Raw genomic sequence first — 18,528 nt, 5'->3', positions numbered from 1 at the left:
CTGTTGCTACACTTCTGAGTAGTTTTGTAAAGAATGGGTACAGGATACGCATTCATTACCAATTACCAAATTACCAATTACCATTACCAAATGCTCTTTATACATTAACAATTACGATCATATGATTTTCATTTTTTAACTCACTTATGAGATGGACTACACTGATTTAATTTTAAATCCACTTATGTACTTATTTATTTTTAGAGAGAGAAAGAGCGAGGGAGGTAGAAGAGAGAGAATCTTAAGCAGGCTCTAATTCAGGACTCTACCCCACGACCCTTGGATCATGACCTGAGCCAAAATCAAGAGTCAGATGCTTACCTGAGCCAACCAAGCATCCCCATAGTGATTTATTTTTAAGTGTTAAAGGAGCCTTGTATACCTGGAATAAATTCCACTTTGTCACAGTATATATAATTTTATTTATATATGGTTAGATTTGGTTTACCAATATTTTGTGGAGGATTTTAACTTGTAGGTTAACAAGTTGACATGTAAATTCATGAGAAATGTTGGTCTGTAGTTTTCTTTTTTTTATGGTCTTCATCGAGTATTGAGATCAGGATCATAATCATCTCATAAACTGAGATGGAAGATTACCTACTTATCCTTTTTCTGGAACAGACTGTGTAGAATTGGTGTTATTTCCTCTTTAAATATATAGAGTTCACCATGGAAATCATCTGGGCCTGGACCTTTTATACCCCATTACACAAGGTTTCTAAGTCTAATTCAATGTCTTTAATACTTACAGGATTATTCAGAGTATCTATCTGATCTTAGGTAAGTTTTGACAGTTGGTGTTTTTCAAGGAATTGTAATTGGTCGATTTAATCTAAGCTGTCAAATTTATGTATAAAGAATTATTTGTAGTATTCCTTTATGATCCTTTTATTTTGACTGACTTCTCCATTGTGTTTCTGTTTTCAGTTTCAATGATTTTTGGTCTTTTGTCATTATTACCCTCTTCTGCTTGCTTTAGGCTTATTTTTTTTCTTATTTTTCCATTTTCTTTTATTTTATTGTAAGAATACTTAACACAAGATTACCCTCTTTACAAAACCTTAAATGTACAAGAAAATATTGTTAACTACAAGTACAATAAAAACTACGGGTTAACTACAGGTGTAATATTTTATAGAAGACCTCTAGGAGTTTTTCATCTTGCTTAACTGAAAATTTACACACAATGATTAGCAATTACTTTCCTATTTTCTTAAGATGGAAACTTAGCTGATTGATGAGATCTCTTTTCTGATATAAGCATTCAGTCCTATGCACATCTTTCATCACTGCTTTATCTGTGTGCCACAAAAATTATGATTTGTTCTCTTCTCATTGTTTAACATATTTTTTACTTCCCTTGAGACTTCCTCTTTTATCCATGGATTACTTAGAAGTGTGTAGTTTGATTTCTAGTTTGATTCCATTATAGTTATAGAATACACTCTAACTGGATTTTAATTCTCTTGCATTGTGTTGAAGTATGCTTTATGAGGCAGATATTGTCTATCTTGGAGAATACGCCAACGAGCACGTAAAAATAATTTGTATTCTGCTCTTGTTGGATTAAATACTCTAAAGATGTCAATTATATAATGTTGTTTGGTGGTGATATTCAGTTCTTTTAATTCTTACTGACTTTATGTCTGGTAGTATTATTAATTTTGAGAGAGTGGATAGGAAGTATCCGATTATACCTGTGGATTTGCCTTTTTCTTCTTGTTCTATCAATTTTTACTTCATGTACTCTGAAACTCTATTGTTTGGTACATACATCTTAGCAATTTGTTTCCTCTTTTTTCAAATGTCTATATGTTATCTCTTACATTTTGATATTAAAAATATGCATGTAATATTCACATAGTACACATCAATACTCTGCTTCTTTCATATGTTTGTTGCAAGTATTTATTTTTTCCAGTTTGTCATCTGTCTTATACTTTGACACATTTTTCAGTTTTATGTAGAAGTTAATTAGTATGTTCATTTGTATTTTATTCCATATTTAAAACACTTAAGTCTTTGTACATCTAGCAATTATTTTTTGTCTATATTTTCTATAATTTTCTTATGGATTTGTTTTCCACTTAAATAAATTATATACTTAAAATGATTTAGTAAACAAAAGGTAGTGTTTTATTATTATTTTCCAAAGACTTTACCTAGTGTCCCAATACTATTTGTTAAATGAGTCTTTCTTTTGTCAGTGGTTTTAACATATTGTTTTCTAAATGATTCTATATAGCACAGCCTATTATGGACTGTCGTCCACTAATCTATATTCCAAAACTCAGTATATTTTTCATCATAATTTACTAAAACAGAAAGAGACATTAAGAATTCAATTGGAAAAAAATGTATGTAATTGATTAATCTATGTTCTCAGTTAAAAAAAATTAACCTCTTTGTGAGGAAACAACTTTAAAAAATCTATTCTCATGATAGTTTTATAAAATGGATTGTAGAGATATTTACTGCATAGGTGTATCTAAATTTACTACAACTCATTAAATTGTACACCTAAAACAGGTGAATTTTACAGAATGTAAATTAGGCCTCATTAAAACCATTTTAAAAAATATATGTAAAATATAACACTTCTAAGACAAAATCATTAAAAAATAACTAAAGGCCATTTTTACTGCACTGAAGCATACAAATTGGCATTTTAATTAAGAATTCAAAATGCTCTGGCATGAGTACAAAGAGTTTGGGTTCCTAGGTTCGAAAAGGTCAAAGTCTGTTAATAAAATTTCAAAACTTCATTCAAAAGTGATAAGATGAAATACAGCATGGTTTTTCCCATAAATTTGATCTTCAAAATATATAAAACGAAGAATCTATTTGATGACAGAATGCCTGTAGCAAACTGAATTCTAAGGCATTTTCCACTTTCTTGACCACTCACATTTCATGTAACACAAGCTTCTTGCTCAAAATTAAATGTCAAAAAATCTGGGGGAAAACTAGACATAAACCAAAGAAAACACTGATTTCCTATTTTAGTGAATTCCCCTAAAGTTTTTATTTCAAAGGCAAATCATGTACAACCATACTAAAGAACTATTCTTATTGTGAAGATATTAATGTTTGGTATGATGATTTTTGGCTATACACATACATAAATAAATGAAGAATGACAGAGTTCCAATCTTTGTGAGTTACCAAAGATGATTACTCCATCATGACTTAAAGATCATCTGAGATACAGAAACAGATCTTTGTAGAGTAAATGAGCATGATGAGTTCATAAACAAAACATAAAAAAAAAGACAGGAATTTATTCTTCAGTCTGGAAAAAAAAAACCAAGCTAGAGCTCAGCCTACTTAAAAAAAGAACATAGTGACTCCAAGTAAAGGAAATTAAATTCATGGCAGGAAAGCTTCTTGAGGCCAGAAAGTTAAAAAGAAATTCTTGGCTCATTAATAAATGGCCACTACAGGAACTATCCTATTTAGAACTTAAAAGTTAAGCAACTGTTCCTCTTAAATCATCATATAGATAATACAATGCTTATACCTCTTGCAAATGCAAATGTTGATGACCCTCTAAGACAGTATTCTTTATATGTTCTTTTCAAACAAAAGTATTACATTTATGGAAAAGTTATTAATGGTTCAGAAATGCTAAGCAAATTAGAAGCCAATAAGGAAAGTTAAAAAGCTAAGAAGTTAAAAAGGACATCTGGAATGCCTTACTATTTCTCAGGCTGGCACTGCTGAGCCTGAGGGGCAGTCCATGAACAGCAGCAGTGCTAACATTAGTGCTTCTCTCTGGAACAAGTACCAAGTGAGAGCAGTGAGCACAGGAGAGGAAAGAAGACCAAAGAATAGGCCACAGTATGTGGTACTGTTTGTGGTAGTTTGGTTTTTATAATTTTTTTCCTGGTATAGAATTCATTTTTGTCCTATAGTTTCCCATCATGAAAGAAATCAGTTCAACCATTTTTTTAGACAAGGCTAAAGATTTCAAAGAAAATATTTTTTTCTTATCACCCTACTCTTATGCTTTAAACATTTAAAAGGTTTTCAATGACACAAAAAGATATCTCATTGATCACTTCAAAACAGAATGGTCTTGAAAGGTATTTTAGAAACATTAGAATTATATATTAATACTAAAAATGAGAGAAAATAATAAACTTTCAGTATAAATAGCAAAATAAACTTTTTCTATAAATAATACTTAGAATACTGTTAATGATGTTACTGTACATCGTGATAAATACAGTAATCCATAAACCCCCAAGTATAGATTGACTTGGCAAAGCCATATAAAACTGTAGGAAAGATGAGGTGTGAAGAACAGCGGGATTCAGGTTAAAAATAGACAAGTAAACCATGCATTGAAAATAAACAGTAAAGCTACCAAATGTGATTCATGTCTGAAGCTTTTCCTCTGGAAAAGGCTGCTGCTTCATTCAAGTTAATATTTAAAATGGGAGAAAAAAAGCAATTTTGTCACCATTTGATTTTATATGATTTAACAAATGTAGGGGTGCGTGGGTGGCTCAGTAGGTTAAGTGTCAGACTTCAGCCCAGGTCATGATCTCATGGTTCTGAGCTCGAGTCCCGCTTTGGGCTCTGTGCTGACAGCTCAGAGCCCGGAGCCTGCTTGGGATTCTGTGTGTGTGTGTGTGTCTCTCTCTGCCCCTCTCATACTTGTGCTCTCTCTCTCTCTCTCTCTCTCTCTCTCTCTCTCTCTCTCAAAAATAAATAAACATTAAAGAAAAAATTTTTAAGAAGAAATGTAAGGAGCTGGTATTTAAAAATGAATTTTATTTGAATGAAAGCTCCACTGAAATTGAGGTTTTTGTGAATTGCAAACATTTTTTCTGTAACTTTTAATTCTTAAACATTCAAAAGGTTTTCAACGATTTAAAAGATATCTCACTGAGGACTTCAAAGTAGAATGTGAACTACACTTTATACAAATAAAAATTCTATATAGTGATTTTTAAGTATCCAGGCAAAAAAAAAGAGAAAAGTTGCACTCTTGTTCAGCACTTGAAGAGCAATACCAAAATGAAAATAAATGTTTATTTATGCAGCATTTCTAAGAATAACTTCCTCAAAGTTTCTGAGAATTAGTCAACATTCGAAAGGAGATGTAGCATGACAAAGGAAAATCACAAATGAGAAACAAGAAGCACTTTGGTATCAGACAAAAATAGATTCAAATTTTAATTTTCATGCTGGATGAATGACTTTAGGCAAATTACTTACTGTTTCATATGTAAAATGGAGATAATGATACCTGCCTTAAGAGAATTCAATGAGTTGATATATAGAAAGCATCTAGTTCAGTATCTACAAATATATTAAAGATTTTCACCTATTGTTTCTTTTTCTTTTTCCCCCTTAAAGTGATACAAAGGAAATTGTAATAAACCCATATCATATTGCTGTGCATGCAAGTTCTCCCCAAATGCAAAAAAATTTTTGATGAAAAAATATATATCACTGTTTCTTTAAATTAAAATAAATCTACATCAACAGATCAAAATATTAAGAATTTTTGGTCAACATCATTTCTATGGAATTTTATAATTAAATACCTAAGTTTTATGTTCTTCAAAAGCAAACAAAAATAAACAAGGCACAGTCTTACATTTTATAAAGAAAGCATAAAGAGATTAGTTTTGTTCTAGAACTTAAAAATATTAACTAAATTTATTTAGAGAAGAGGCAGGGAGTTAAATCATGATTCTATAAGTAATTAACAAATGTTGTTAGTGTTCATTCTTTGATATTATTTAGAAGGAAATAAGTTGGATATATTGCTCATATAGCTTTGGTGAACAAGGTCAATGAATTATAGAATATTAGTGCTTAGAAGAGAACTTCAAATTCTGCAGGTTTTACATCCTTTTCTAAAAAGAAAATAAAAACAGAAGTTAATGTTCAAGATTACCCAGGACTAGAGGGAGAGCTGAAATTCAACTCTTTCTCAGCCTTCTACTCCTCTGCACTATTTCATGATGCATTTTGGCTGGGACTCAAAATAATGGTAATTTAGAACACTGCTCTTGTGGCTATTCTAGCAATGATTATGTGTTTTGTTTCCTGTGTAGCTTGCAGGACATAATGAAACAAGAGGACATGTGAAGTGTTGTCTTGTGTTCTTGTTGCTACCTAGAAAATATTTTTTTTCTTTGAAAGGAATAAAAATATAACTTAAATACAAACCCACTAATAATCTCTGACAAAAGTCTGGGTTACTTGTCAGGAAAACAAACAGCCTAAACATTTCACCTGGCATGGTTACAGATAAAGTTCTATTACATTTAAATTGATTTCAGGACCTTCTGAAATTTAGCCAAGGAACAGTTAAGATATTCATACAATCCATGGCAGAGGAGGAAGCAAAGTTAAGCTCCCAAATAAAGAAGTAACCATTCATCATTTACCTTTCCTCTTTCCTAGCACCACTATGGGATTAAGAATTTATGAAAAGGGGAAGTTAATATTACACAAAACTATTCCAAACTACACACCACTTCAAAGAAAAATTTCTTCAAAGAGGAGATCTCACTTACTTTTTTTAAAAACAAAATTAATGTTTATTTATTTTGGAAAGAGAGAGAGATAGAATGTGAGTGAGCAAGGGGCAGAGACAGGGAGACACAGAATCGGAAGCAGGCTGCAGGCTCTGAGCTGTCAGCACAAAGCCTGATGAGGGGCTCAAACTCAGGAACCTTGAGATCATGACTTGAGCTGAAGTCTGAAGCTTAAACAACTGACCCACCCAGGCGCCCCATAGAGGAGTTCTCACTTTTAACTCATAACCAACTCACGCATCCAGTTTTCATGACTTCTAAATAAAACCACTAAACTGGACAACACATATATCCTGATTCCCTCATGCACCACACACTTTCAGTCCTTACCCTACCTAATCACTTAGCAGCATTTGATCTTACAGACCTCTTCCTTTTCCCCATAAAACTCTTTACTTCCATCTTAAATGTTCTCACTATTCGCACAAAAAAAGGTGATGGATGTATTAACTAATCCTACTGCACTAATCATTTCACAATATATATGTGTATCAAATCACCATGTTGTACACCTTAAACTTACACAGTTATATGTCAATTACAGCTCAATAAAGTTGGAAAAAAAAACCAATACTGAATTCTCAAAAAAAAAAAACCCACAAAAATTTAAGAAAACCTCTTTGTTCCCTTGGCTTCCATGACCCCAGTCTCATTTAATTCTCTCCTACCTTTTCGGTTATGCCTTCTCATTTTTTTCCACAAGCAGCATTTCTACTCAACCTTCAGTTGTTGGTGGTTCACAAAGCTCACTCCCTGTCCCAGTTCTCTTCTTTTACTCAAAATATTTATTGAGCACCCACTACAGGCCAGGAACTCTTCTAGATAATTCTGACAGCAGTGAACAAATCAGATGAATATCCCTGCTCTATTGAAGCATACATCATATAATCAGACAGAAACAATAATATATAAGTAAATTATATAGTCTTAGAAGGGTATAAGTGTTATGGAACACAAATGGAGCAGGATAAAAGGAATCCATTCTAAAAAGCTCCTTAAACCACCATATTAATATATCCATGACTTTATCATCTCTATTTTAACTATTCCCAAATCTCTATTGATCATACATCTTTTCTGAGCAGCAATACTCTAAAGACCTTTGCACAATTTATCATGCCTGACACTCAATTCAACATTCATCTTCCACCATAACCTGTTCCTCCTATATTGATAATGGCATCAACATCAACTGGGCCAGCCAAGTCAGATACCTAGATGCCTCCCATAGTCTCTAGATCTTACCTGTCCTGGATTCTTATTTGTCTGCATAAATATCTCTGACATTATTCCATCTTCACTGTTGTTTCTCTAATTAAAAACTTCAGTAAAGAGCAGGATCAACTCTGTAGTCAGATGCCTGGACTGAATCATGGCTCCACCACTTACTTGCCATTTGGTTTTGAATTTAACCTCTATAAGTGCTAGTTGTCCTATCTATGAAATGAAGACAACCCTCCTAAGATTGCTTTGATTAAATGAGTGTGGCTGGAGGTATTAGCATCAGAATCATCAGCATGATTAACTGATGTAGCAGCAGCATGATTAATTCCTAAAATAGACTCTTAAGTTAGTTTTCCTTCTTTCACCCTTACTCTTCTTTAATTTTTCCTAAAACTACAGCTCTAGTAATTATCAAAATCCACAGGTCTAAACACAATGACCCTAAACAGGTTCCCAAGGCCTTCAGCATAAGTCCAAGTGCCTTAGCATGGCAAAAAAATTTTTTTCTCCTTCTTTCCTCTTTAAAACTTAAGCTTGTTAAAGGATCATCATTATAGTCAAGCCAGCCTGGACCTGAACTTTTCTGTGAAAGATCTTCAAAATATAAACTTCAGTTTCTTTTTTCAATTTACAGTCTCAGCAGATGATTTTAAAGTTATCATAATATTGTCTTTTTTTTCTTCCAAGTACATATTTCATTTTTACGGTCAAAATGTTAAATGGTCTTTGATTTAATCAATCATCGTGGTATGATGGAATACAAAACAAGCATTGTGAAAACCTTTGCAGCAATGAAAGCCAAGCAGATGATTTAAATTATTTCCTTCAGGCTTTTTATCATGTTTTCTCTTTCTATGAAACAAACTCAAAACACCATTGATGGATTTTTATGCATGTGTTTGTATGTGTTTTTTGTATGTGTGTATGCACTCATATGTGTTTGTAGGTTAACTGGCATTTACTAAAAGCATCTTCTTACATGATAAAAATAACGTTACCATAAAAAATTATGTAATACAATAAAATGTGAGAAACTATCGTAGTGTTCTAGAAGCTTTTTGTATGTTTTTATAAACAGCCATATCTGCCACAAAAAAGTAACAACATTCTCTAATTATTCTTTTTATTAATATATTTCACAAGTACCAGTGTAAAAAATATATATAATGAAATTTACTAAATACAAATATTGAGACTGAGCAAATTCACAATTATAGAGCAGATGATAGTTTAAGAGGATGTAACAAAAATTGAGTATGTGTTCTTTACACTTTCTAATTAGTGAGAAGCTTTCTGAAACAAATATATTACACTGCTTAGGGACTAAGCCATATGTTAAATATATTTTACCTAAAGATCATTATGAAACTTGTAGAATTTATATATTTAAAATGTAAACAATTTAATCAGTTGATAAATGTAGTTTAGACAATGATGAGAATTAAATTTTAATCATGTCATAATGGAAAAGAAACACGCTGTCCACCAGTTAATTGTCAAAAAGCTAATAACACAGAGCTTAGTATTAAGATCTGGATTTATTATCATCATGCTGTATGTTATCATTAATATATATAAATTTAGATAATATAGAATAAAGTTAAATTATCTTAACTTTTACTTTAAAAATACAAATACTTTATTTATAATATAAGGCCTCATATTTTTAAAAAGCCAAAATGTTATATATAATATATATCCTACTGACATTTACTCAAGAAAGAATTCTGGTAAAATTTTATATTGCTGGAGTTTCTTATGAGAGATAAAATGTTTTTTAAAATTTGGTTATGTAACCATTATAACATAGTACATATCTCTTACAACAAAATACTCAAAATGAAAATAAAGAGCTTAATTTTTTAAATCGTAATTTGTTTTACCATTACAATGTTTAATCACATATTCAATTTTAATCTTTTTCATTTTATATCATGAAAACTTTTGTTATTTTATGTGTTCCAAGACAAATAAAAACTAAACTAGAAAAAAAACCTAAAACTATGTTTATGGTATCTAAGATTGTGCAACGTGGGTAATAACAAAGGATGAATAAAGCAAGGGTAAGAAAACATGCAATGCAATCTATGAAAATGTCAGTGTCTAATTACCTTACTTAAAACAGCAAATAGAATCCTAATGGTCACTTCCTTAAATATGACCAATTAATTCAAAGAATAAAGAAAATTAGGAGACAAAACAGTTCTATAAATCTTGTTATGACAGGCGAAAATGACTTTGCTTATAAAGCAGTTAAGATATTCTGAAAGTGTCAGGGACTAATTATTAATTGGCTACGTAGATATAAAAGTTTACAAACAATTAATATCTATTTGATGATACCCTTATATTGTGGTGAATCATAATTAGACACTTGTCACTTGATATTCCTCTACCTGTCCAATCCTTTCACAAGAATACATGAAATAATGTTATATTCAAGCTAGTACCTGAGGAGGATTACTTATGAAACATGTGGAAGATTTTACCTGTCCAACCAGGCAAGCAGACTCTTGGCTGCTCCTATCAGGTCCACAACTGAAGTCAAAAAGTCATTTGGCAATTTTCGGCTGGTTCTCCCATCATAATGGCCACTCCTTCTCCTCCCTGTTATAAAATTCTGTAGATTTTTGGCAGATGCATTCAACTTGTGAGAAAGGGTTTTTAGATTCTCTGTTTCCAAGCCATAATTCTGAATTATAAAAAGAGAGAAAACAAATAAACTTAAATTCAGTATTATATTCATTCACTAAAATATTTACTGAGTATGTTACTATGTACAGGTAACAAAATTAGTATTTAGAATTACAAATGACTAAGATAGTATTCCTGGCCTAGCAGAACCCACAGTTAAGTGAGGATCTGGGGAAATGTCAGATAAACAAATCACAATAAAATGTGTTAGGTGCTAATAAGAACAAGCAAAGATGAGGGCATTATATCTTGGAATTCTGCCATGCAAGAAAGAAAGATCACTAAGACACATAAATGTTTTTCTTTTAAACCAAGTCCATTTAGTTGTGAAATTCATTTTTATCAATAATTATCTTTAGTATCTATTCTATTAGCACATGCATAGTCATGAATGTAGATGCTATTAAAAATTCTGTAGTCTCAAAGTGAGTAAAGAAAGCACAACTCAACTATAAAATGAAAAAGCAAGAAATAAATCATATCCAATATAGCTTTATTCTGTGTCCTCTCCATGACTCACATAAAAAATTTCTTCTATAATATGGTACAAGAAAAAAATGATTCCTTAGTGAAACCAATAAAATTTCTCCTTTTTATCACAGAAATTATGAAACTAAACTTATTTTTATTTTTGTCATGGTTACATTAGCTCACAAATACGAAGCATATCTAAAGCAATTATACTGATTTTTTGCTAAGTATGTTTTCTTACTTTCCTCGGTCTCACTTTGAATTTCTAGTAATATTTATTATTTCACCATAAATACTGCCTATATATTAATGTGGAAAGAAGTTATATGAATAAATATTTATAAATAAGCTTTTTTCTTTTTACTGCATTCAATAGGAAATACTATAAGACCTCCACAAATAAACTTTAGGGAAAGATTTCATAAGTTACAATTAAATTTTTTTTTGACATTTTATTTATTTTTGATAGAGACAGAGCACAAGTGGGCGAGGGGCAGAGAGAGACAGAGACACAGAATCCAAAGCAGGCTCCAGGCTCCGAGCTGTCAGCACAGAGCCTGACACAGGGCTTGAACCCACAAACTGCGAGATCATGACCTGAGCCAAAGTTGGATGCTCAACCGACTGAGCCACCCAGGTGCCCCAGTTACAATTAAATTTTAAAACAGCTAATTGTGACTTGTAAAACATCTCCAAAAAAAGCTTGTTAACCTGCCCAAAGGATGACCTTGATCAAACTATTCAGCAGCATGTACATTATTGTCACATATAAATAAAAAATGTTATTTATTACCTTATAGAAAATCATAAGACCCAAAGAATTTTAGATAGCCTCTGAGGCCCAAATAAACTCTAATTTTGACTTACACTCCTTTTACAGTTGAGAACAATGTGGCACAAAGAGATTCTCCCCTGTGTTTAGAGAGCTTAGAGTAGACAGAGTTCAGAATGGAACTACAAGTCACCAGGCTATATGTGAGGGGATGCATAAGCAAAATGGGAGATAAAATACTAGGGGTATGAAAAAAGGAAGCAAATGGCAGAATAAATTTAGCTGTATTATTAAGTCAACAAGCACTGGGTACCTACTTGATATGAAATTTTGATTTATTTCTTCTATAGTAATTTAAGAAAAGTAACTCAGAGGAGAAAAAGGAGGGATCAGAGGAGTTTGCACACTTAAACATTAAATGCCAAGTTATGTATGTTACCAGTGAAGATTTAATAGTGATACAAGTCTGAATGTTCTTTGCTAAGAATTTAAGAACATTCCTTTTGGAGTCATGGGCTTGTTTTTTAAAAAAAATAGTCTATTCAACATTCACTACTAAATATGAATTGCAACATTCTCTCAAGTAAAAAGGTTTTGTTTGCACAAATAAAACAACATTCTCTTCAGATTCTCTTGCATCTGAGTATGGATTATCTGTGAAGCATTTGGGAGATTTTGTCCAGTGTGGCAGTATATTAAGTAGGAAATCTTTTTATAAGGTTATTAAGGATACTCTCTAGTGGCTAGATAACAACAACTTATAATTATATCAAATTATTTATTCACTTATTTGGCTTAAAACAACAGAAATTTATTTTCTTGAACTTTGGAGATCAGAAATCCAAAATCACTATCACTGGGCTGAAGTCACAGTGTTGGCAGGTCCATTCTTCTTCCGGAGGCTCTAATCTTGCCTCTGACAGCATCTGGTAGTTGTTGTCATTCCTTGATTTGTGGCCATTATAACTCCTGTCTCTGCTCCTGAGATCACATGGCCACCTCTTCTGTGTGGGCCAAATCCCCCTGCCTCTCCCTCATTAGGACACTTGTGATTGGATTTAGAGCCCACAGGGATAATCGCAAATAATCTCCCCTTGTAAAGATCTTTAATCACATCTGAATATGCACATTGCTCACTCTTTGGAGGAAGGATAAGGCCTTCTGCAAGTTGAAGGACATGTGCCGGTCCCCTCCAAAGCTCATTCCCAGCTGCCCTTTGGAGACTATATGAACTAAACTTAAATGATATATCTGAAATGCTTTCCTGACATATTTTTGGAAGTTTTCCCCTGTATCAAAGCATTTTTCTTGAAGTAGAAAAGTATTTTCATTTTTAATTTTTGTGTATTAATGATTTTCATGAAGAAATATTTGTTTACAAACACATTATAATAATTTTTTAGAGAAGCTCAATGACAGTAATAGTTCATTAGAGAGGAACCTAATCAGGCCCTGCCTGTGCTCCAGGGACTGTGGTAGGAGGTCTTCCAAGCTCTCAGTTCACCTCCCAATGGTCAACAGAGTCCAGACCTGGGAAGATGGTGGTGTAGGAAGACGCTGGGCTCACCGCGTCCTGCTGATCGCTTAGATTCCACCCACATCTGCCTAAATAACCCAGAAAAATGCCAGAAGACTAGCAAAATGCACCCTCGGGAGCCAAGCGTAGACAAGAGGCCCACGGAAGAGGGTAGGAAGGGCAGAGAGGCGGTGGTGTGTGCTACACAGACTGGCAGGAGCCAGCCGGGGCGGTGGAGGGGCAGCCCGCCCGGCAGGGCAGAGACCCTGAAGTCTGGCTTGCAAAAGCAGAGGGGCTGGACTCCATGAGTTCCGACAGCCAGCAGGGCTTAACGTCTGGAAAGTTAAAAGTCAATAGCTCTGCTCTCAGAAAGTGGGAAAGGTGAGAGGATGCCAGGAGGGAGAGTGTTGAGCCCCAGAAGACAGAACTCAGCTCAGCGGGGGAACAAAGGAGCTGGCAAGCACCATGTCCCCCTCCCATTACCCAGCCAAAATTCCAAAGGCAACCAGTTCCCTTCACTGAACTTGCTTGCACTGTGCAAATGCCCAATGCTGTGCTTCTGTGGAGCCATCCCTCCGATGGGCCTGCCTCCCTCTCAGTGCTGCAGGGCCCCTCCCACAGGGGACCACCCATGGCAAAGCAAGCTAAACCAGCCCCGACCACCCCTGTGCACCTTGCCTATCCACTCCAGCTAATACGCCATTGGCCAGATCCCATGGAAGCAGCACCACAAGCCTGGCAGTGAGCAAGCAGCCCAGAAAGGGACCACACCACTCCACAGTGAGTCCTGCCCCTGGGAGAGGGGAATATAAGGTACACACCAGTCTGACTGTGGCCCCAGCGGTGGGCTGGGGGCAGACATTGGGTCTGATTGCAGCCCCGCCCACCAACACAAGTTACTCCCGACAGCACAGGAGAAGTGCCCTGCAGTTTGGAGCCACCACAGGGACTACCCAAAATGACTAAACAGAAGAATTCTCCTCAAAAGAAACTCCAGGAAATAGCGACAGCTAACAAATTGATCAAAAACGACTTAAGCAATATAACGGAACAAGAATTTAGAATAATAGTCATAAAATTAATCACTGGGCTTGAAAAAAGCATAGAGGACAGCAGAGAATCTATTGCTACAGAGATCAAGGGACTAAGAAATACTCGTGAGGAGCTAAAAAATGCTATAAATGAAAGGCAAAATAAAATGGAGGCGGCCATAGCACAGATTGAAGAGGCAGAAGAGAGAATAGGTGAATTAGAAGATAAAATTATGGAAAAAGAGGAAGCTGAGAAAAAGAGAGATAAAAAATCCAGGAGTATGAGGGGAGAATTAGAGAACTAAGTCATGCAATCAAATGGAACAATATCCGTATCATAGGAATTCCAGAAGAAGAAGAAGAGAGAGAAAGGGGCTGAAGGTGTACTTGAACAAATCATAGTTGAGAACTTCCCTGATCTGGGGAAAGAATAAGGCAATGAAATCCAAGAGGCACAGAGAACTCCCTTCAGACATAACTTGAATCGATCTTCTGCACGACACATCATAGTGAAACTGGCAAAATACAAGGATAAAGAGAGAATTCTGAAAGTAGCTAGGGATAAACAGGCTCTAACTTACAAAGGTAGACACATAACAATAGTAGCAGACCCATCTACTGAAACTTGGAAGGCCAGAAAGGAATGGCAGGAAATCTTCAATGTGACGAACAGAAAAAAAAAGGCAGCTGAGAATCCTTTATTCAGCAAGTCTGTCATTCAGAATACAACATGAGATAAAGGTTTTCTGAAACAAACAAAAACTGAAGGAATTCATCGTCTCTAAACCATCCCTACAAAAGATCCTAAGGGGGATACTGTGAGTGAAATGTTGCAAGGACCAGAAAGTACCAGAGACATCACTACAAGCATGAAACCTACAGACATCACAATGACTCTAAACCCAAATCTTTCCATAATAACACTGAATGTAAATGGACTAAATGCTCCAACCAAAAGACATAGGGTATCAGAATGGATAAAAAAAACAAGACCCATCTATTTGCTGTCTACAAGAGACTCATTTTAGACCTGAGGACAGCTTCAGATTGAAAGTGAGGGGATGCAGAACTATTTATCATGCTACTGGAAGTCAAAAGGAAGCTGGAGTAGCCATACTTATATCAGACAAACTAGATTTTAAAGGCTGTAACAAGAGATGAAGAAGGGCATTATATAATAATTACAGGGTCTATCCATCAGGAAGAGCTAACAATAATAAATGTCTATGCACTGAATATGGGAGCAAGCCCCCAAATATATAAAACAATTCATCACAAACATAAGCAACTTTATTGATAATAATGTGGTAATTTCAGGGGACTTTAATACCCCACTTACAACAATGGATAAATCAGCTAGACACAGGATCAATAAGAAAATAAGGGCCCTGAATGATACATTGGATCAGATGGACTTGACAGATATATTTAGAACTCTGCATCCCAAAGCAACAGAATATACTTTCTTCTCGAGTGAACATGGAACATTCTCCAAGATAGATCACATACTGGGTCACAAAACAGCCCTTCATAAGTATAAAAGAATTGAGATCATACCATGCACACTTTCAGACCACAATGCTATGAAACTTGAAATCAACCACAGGAAAAAGTCTGGAAAACCTCCAAAAGCATGGAGGTTAAAGAACACCCTACTAAAGAATGAATGGGTCAACCAGGTAATTAGAGAAAAAATTAAAAAATATATGGAAACAAGTGAAAATTAAAATACAACAATCCAAATGCTTTGGGAGGCAGCGAAGGCAGTCCTGAGAGGAAAATACATTGCAACCAGGCCTATCTCAAGAAACAAGAAAAATCCCAAATACAAAATCTAACAGCACACCTAAAGGAAATAGAAGGAGAACAGCAAAGTACCCCAAACCCAGCAGAAGAAGAGAAATAATAAAGTTCAGAGCAGAAATAAACAATATAGAATCTAAAAAAACTGTAGAGCAGATCAATGAAATAAGTTGATTATTTAAAAAATAAAATTGATAAACCTCTAGCCAGGCTTCTCAAAAAGAAAAGGGAGATGACCCAAATAGATAAAATCATGAATGAAAATGGAATTATTACAATAAATCCCTCAGAAATACAGGCAATTATCAGGGAATACTATGAAAAATTATATGCCAACAAATTGGACAACCTGGAAGAAATGGACAAATTCCTAAGCACACACACACTTCCAAAACTCAAACAGGAAGAAATAGAAAACTTGAACAGACCTATAACCAGCAAAGAAATTGAATCAGTTATCAAAAATCTCCCAACAAATAAGAGTCCAGGACCAGATGGTTTCCCAGGGGAATTCTACCAGACATTTAAAGCAGAGATAATGCCTATCCTTCTCAAGCTGTTCCAAAAAATAGAAAGGGAAGGAAAACTTCCAGACTCATTCTATGAAGCCAGCATTACTTTGATTCCTAAACCAGACAGAGACCCAGGAAAAAAGAGAACTATAGGCCAATATCCCTGATGAATATGGATGCAAAAATTCTCAATAACATAATAGCAAATCGAATTCAACAGCATATATAAAGAATTATTCACAATGATCAAGTGGGATTCATTCCTGGGCTACAGGGCTGGTTCAACATTCGCAAATCAGTCAATGTGATACATCACATTAGTGAAAGAAAAGATAAGAACCATATGATCCTGTCAATCGATGCAGAAAAAGCATTTCACAAAATTGAAAAAGCATCCTTTCTTAATAAAAACCCTCAAGAAAGTCAGGATAGAAGTAACATACTTAAAGATCATAAAAGCCATTTATGAAAAGCCCACAGCAAATATCATCCTCAATGGGGAAAAGCTGAGAGCTTTCCCCGAGATCAGGAACACGACAGGGATGTCCACTCTCACCGCTGTTGTTTAATGTAGTGTTGAAAGTTCTAGTATCAGCAATCAGATACCAAAGGAAATCAAAGGCATCAAAATTGGCAATGATGAAGTCAAGCTTTCACTTTTTCAAGATGATGATACTATGTATGTAAAACCCGATAGACTCCACCAAAAGTCTGCTAGAACTGATACATCAATTTAGCAAAGTCACAGGATACAAAATTAACGTACAGATATCAGTTGCATTCTTATACACTAATAATGAAGCAACAGAAAGACAAATAAAGAAACTGATCCCATTCACAATTGCACCAAGAAGCACAAAATACCTAGGAATATATCTAACCAAAGATGTAAAAGATCTGTATGCTGAAAACTATAGAAAGCTTATGAAGGAAATTGAAGAAGATACAAAGAAATGGAAGAACATTCCGTGTTCATGGATTGGAAGAATAAATATTGTTAAAATGTCAATACTACCCAAAGCAATCTGCACATTCAATGCAACCCCAATAAAAATTGCACCAGCATTCTTCTCGAAGTTAGAACAAGCAATCCTAAAATTTGTATGGAACCACAAAAGACCCTGAATAGCCAAAGTAATATTAAAGAAGACCAAAGCAGGAGGCATCACAATCCCAGACTTTAGCCTCTACTACATAGCTGTAATCATCAAGACAGCATGGTATTGGCACAAAAACAGACACATGGACCAATGGAATAGAATAGAGACTCGAGAACTGGACCCACAGAAGTATGGCAACTAATCTTTGACAAAGCAGGAAAGAATATCCAATGGAAAAAAAAAAGACAGTCTCTTTAACAAATGGTGCTGAGAGAACTGGACAGCAACATGCAGAAGAATGAAACTAGACCACTTTCTTACACCATTCACAAAAATAAACTCAAAATGGATAAAGGATCTGAATGTGAGACAGGAAACCACCAAAACCCTAGAGGGGAAAGCAGGAAAAAAACCTTTCTGACCCTAGCCGCAGCAATTTCTTACTTGACACATCCCCAAAGGCAAGGGAATTAAAAGAAAAAATGAACTATGGGGGTCTCATCAAGATAAGAAGCTTCTGCACTGCAAAGGAAACAATCAACAAAACTAAAAGGCAACCAACGGAATGGGAAAAGATATTTGCCAATGACATATCAGACAAAGGGCTAGTATCCAAAATCTATAAAGAACTCACCAAACTCCACACCCAAAAAACAAATAATCCCGTGAAGAAATAGGCAGAAAACATGAATAGACACTTCTCTAAAGAAGACATCCAGATGGCCAACAGGCACATGAAAAGATGCTCAATGTCGCTCCTCATCAGGGAAATACAAATCAAAACCACACTCAGATATCACCTCACGCCAGTCAGAGTGGCCAAAATGAACAAATCAGGAGAC

The 18,528-nt window shown here is 34.6% G+C and overlaps 1 protein-coding gene across 4 annotated transcripts in view; it reads right to left on the bottom strand.

The window, feature by feature from the left end:
• CNKSR2 (connector enhancer of kinase suppressor of Ras 2) overlaps window positions 1-18,528 on the bottom strand; it is a 293,610-nt gene that overhangs the window by 199,143 nt on the left and 75,939 nt on the right. For all 4 annotated transcript variants that reach the window (XM_047845020.1, XM_047845018.1, XM_047845021.1 and 1 more), the window contains exon 3: window positions 10,277-10,479. In XM_047845020.1, coding sequence (XP_047700976.1) covers window positions 10,277-10,479 — 203 coding nt within the window. The remainder of the gene's footprint in view (window positions 1-10,276; window positions 10,480-18,528) is intronic.

This window comes from Prionailurus viverrinus, chromosome X, assembly GCF_022837055.1.
Source record: "Prionailurus viverrinus isolate Anna chromosome X, UM_Priviv_1.0, whole genome shotgun sequence".
In the NCBI taxonomy this organism is placed as follows: domain Eukaryota; kingdom Metazoa; phylum Chordata; class Mammalia; order Carnivora; family Felidae; genus Prionailurus; species Prionailurus viverrinus.
The sequence above is the reverse complement of the archived record's forward strand: the minus strand, read 5'-3'. Positions and strand labels throughout refer to the sequence as shown.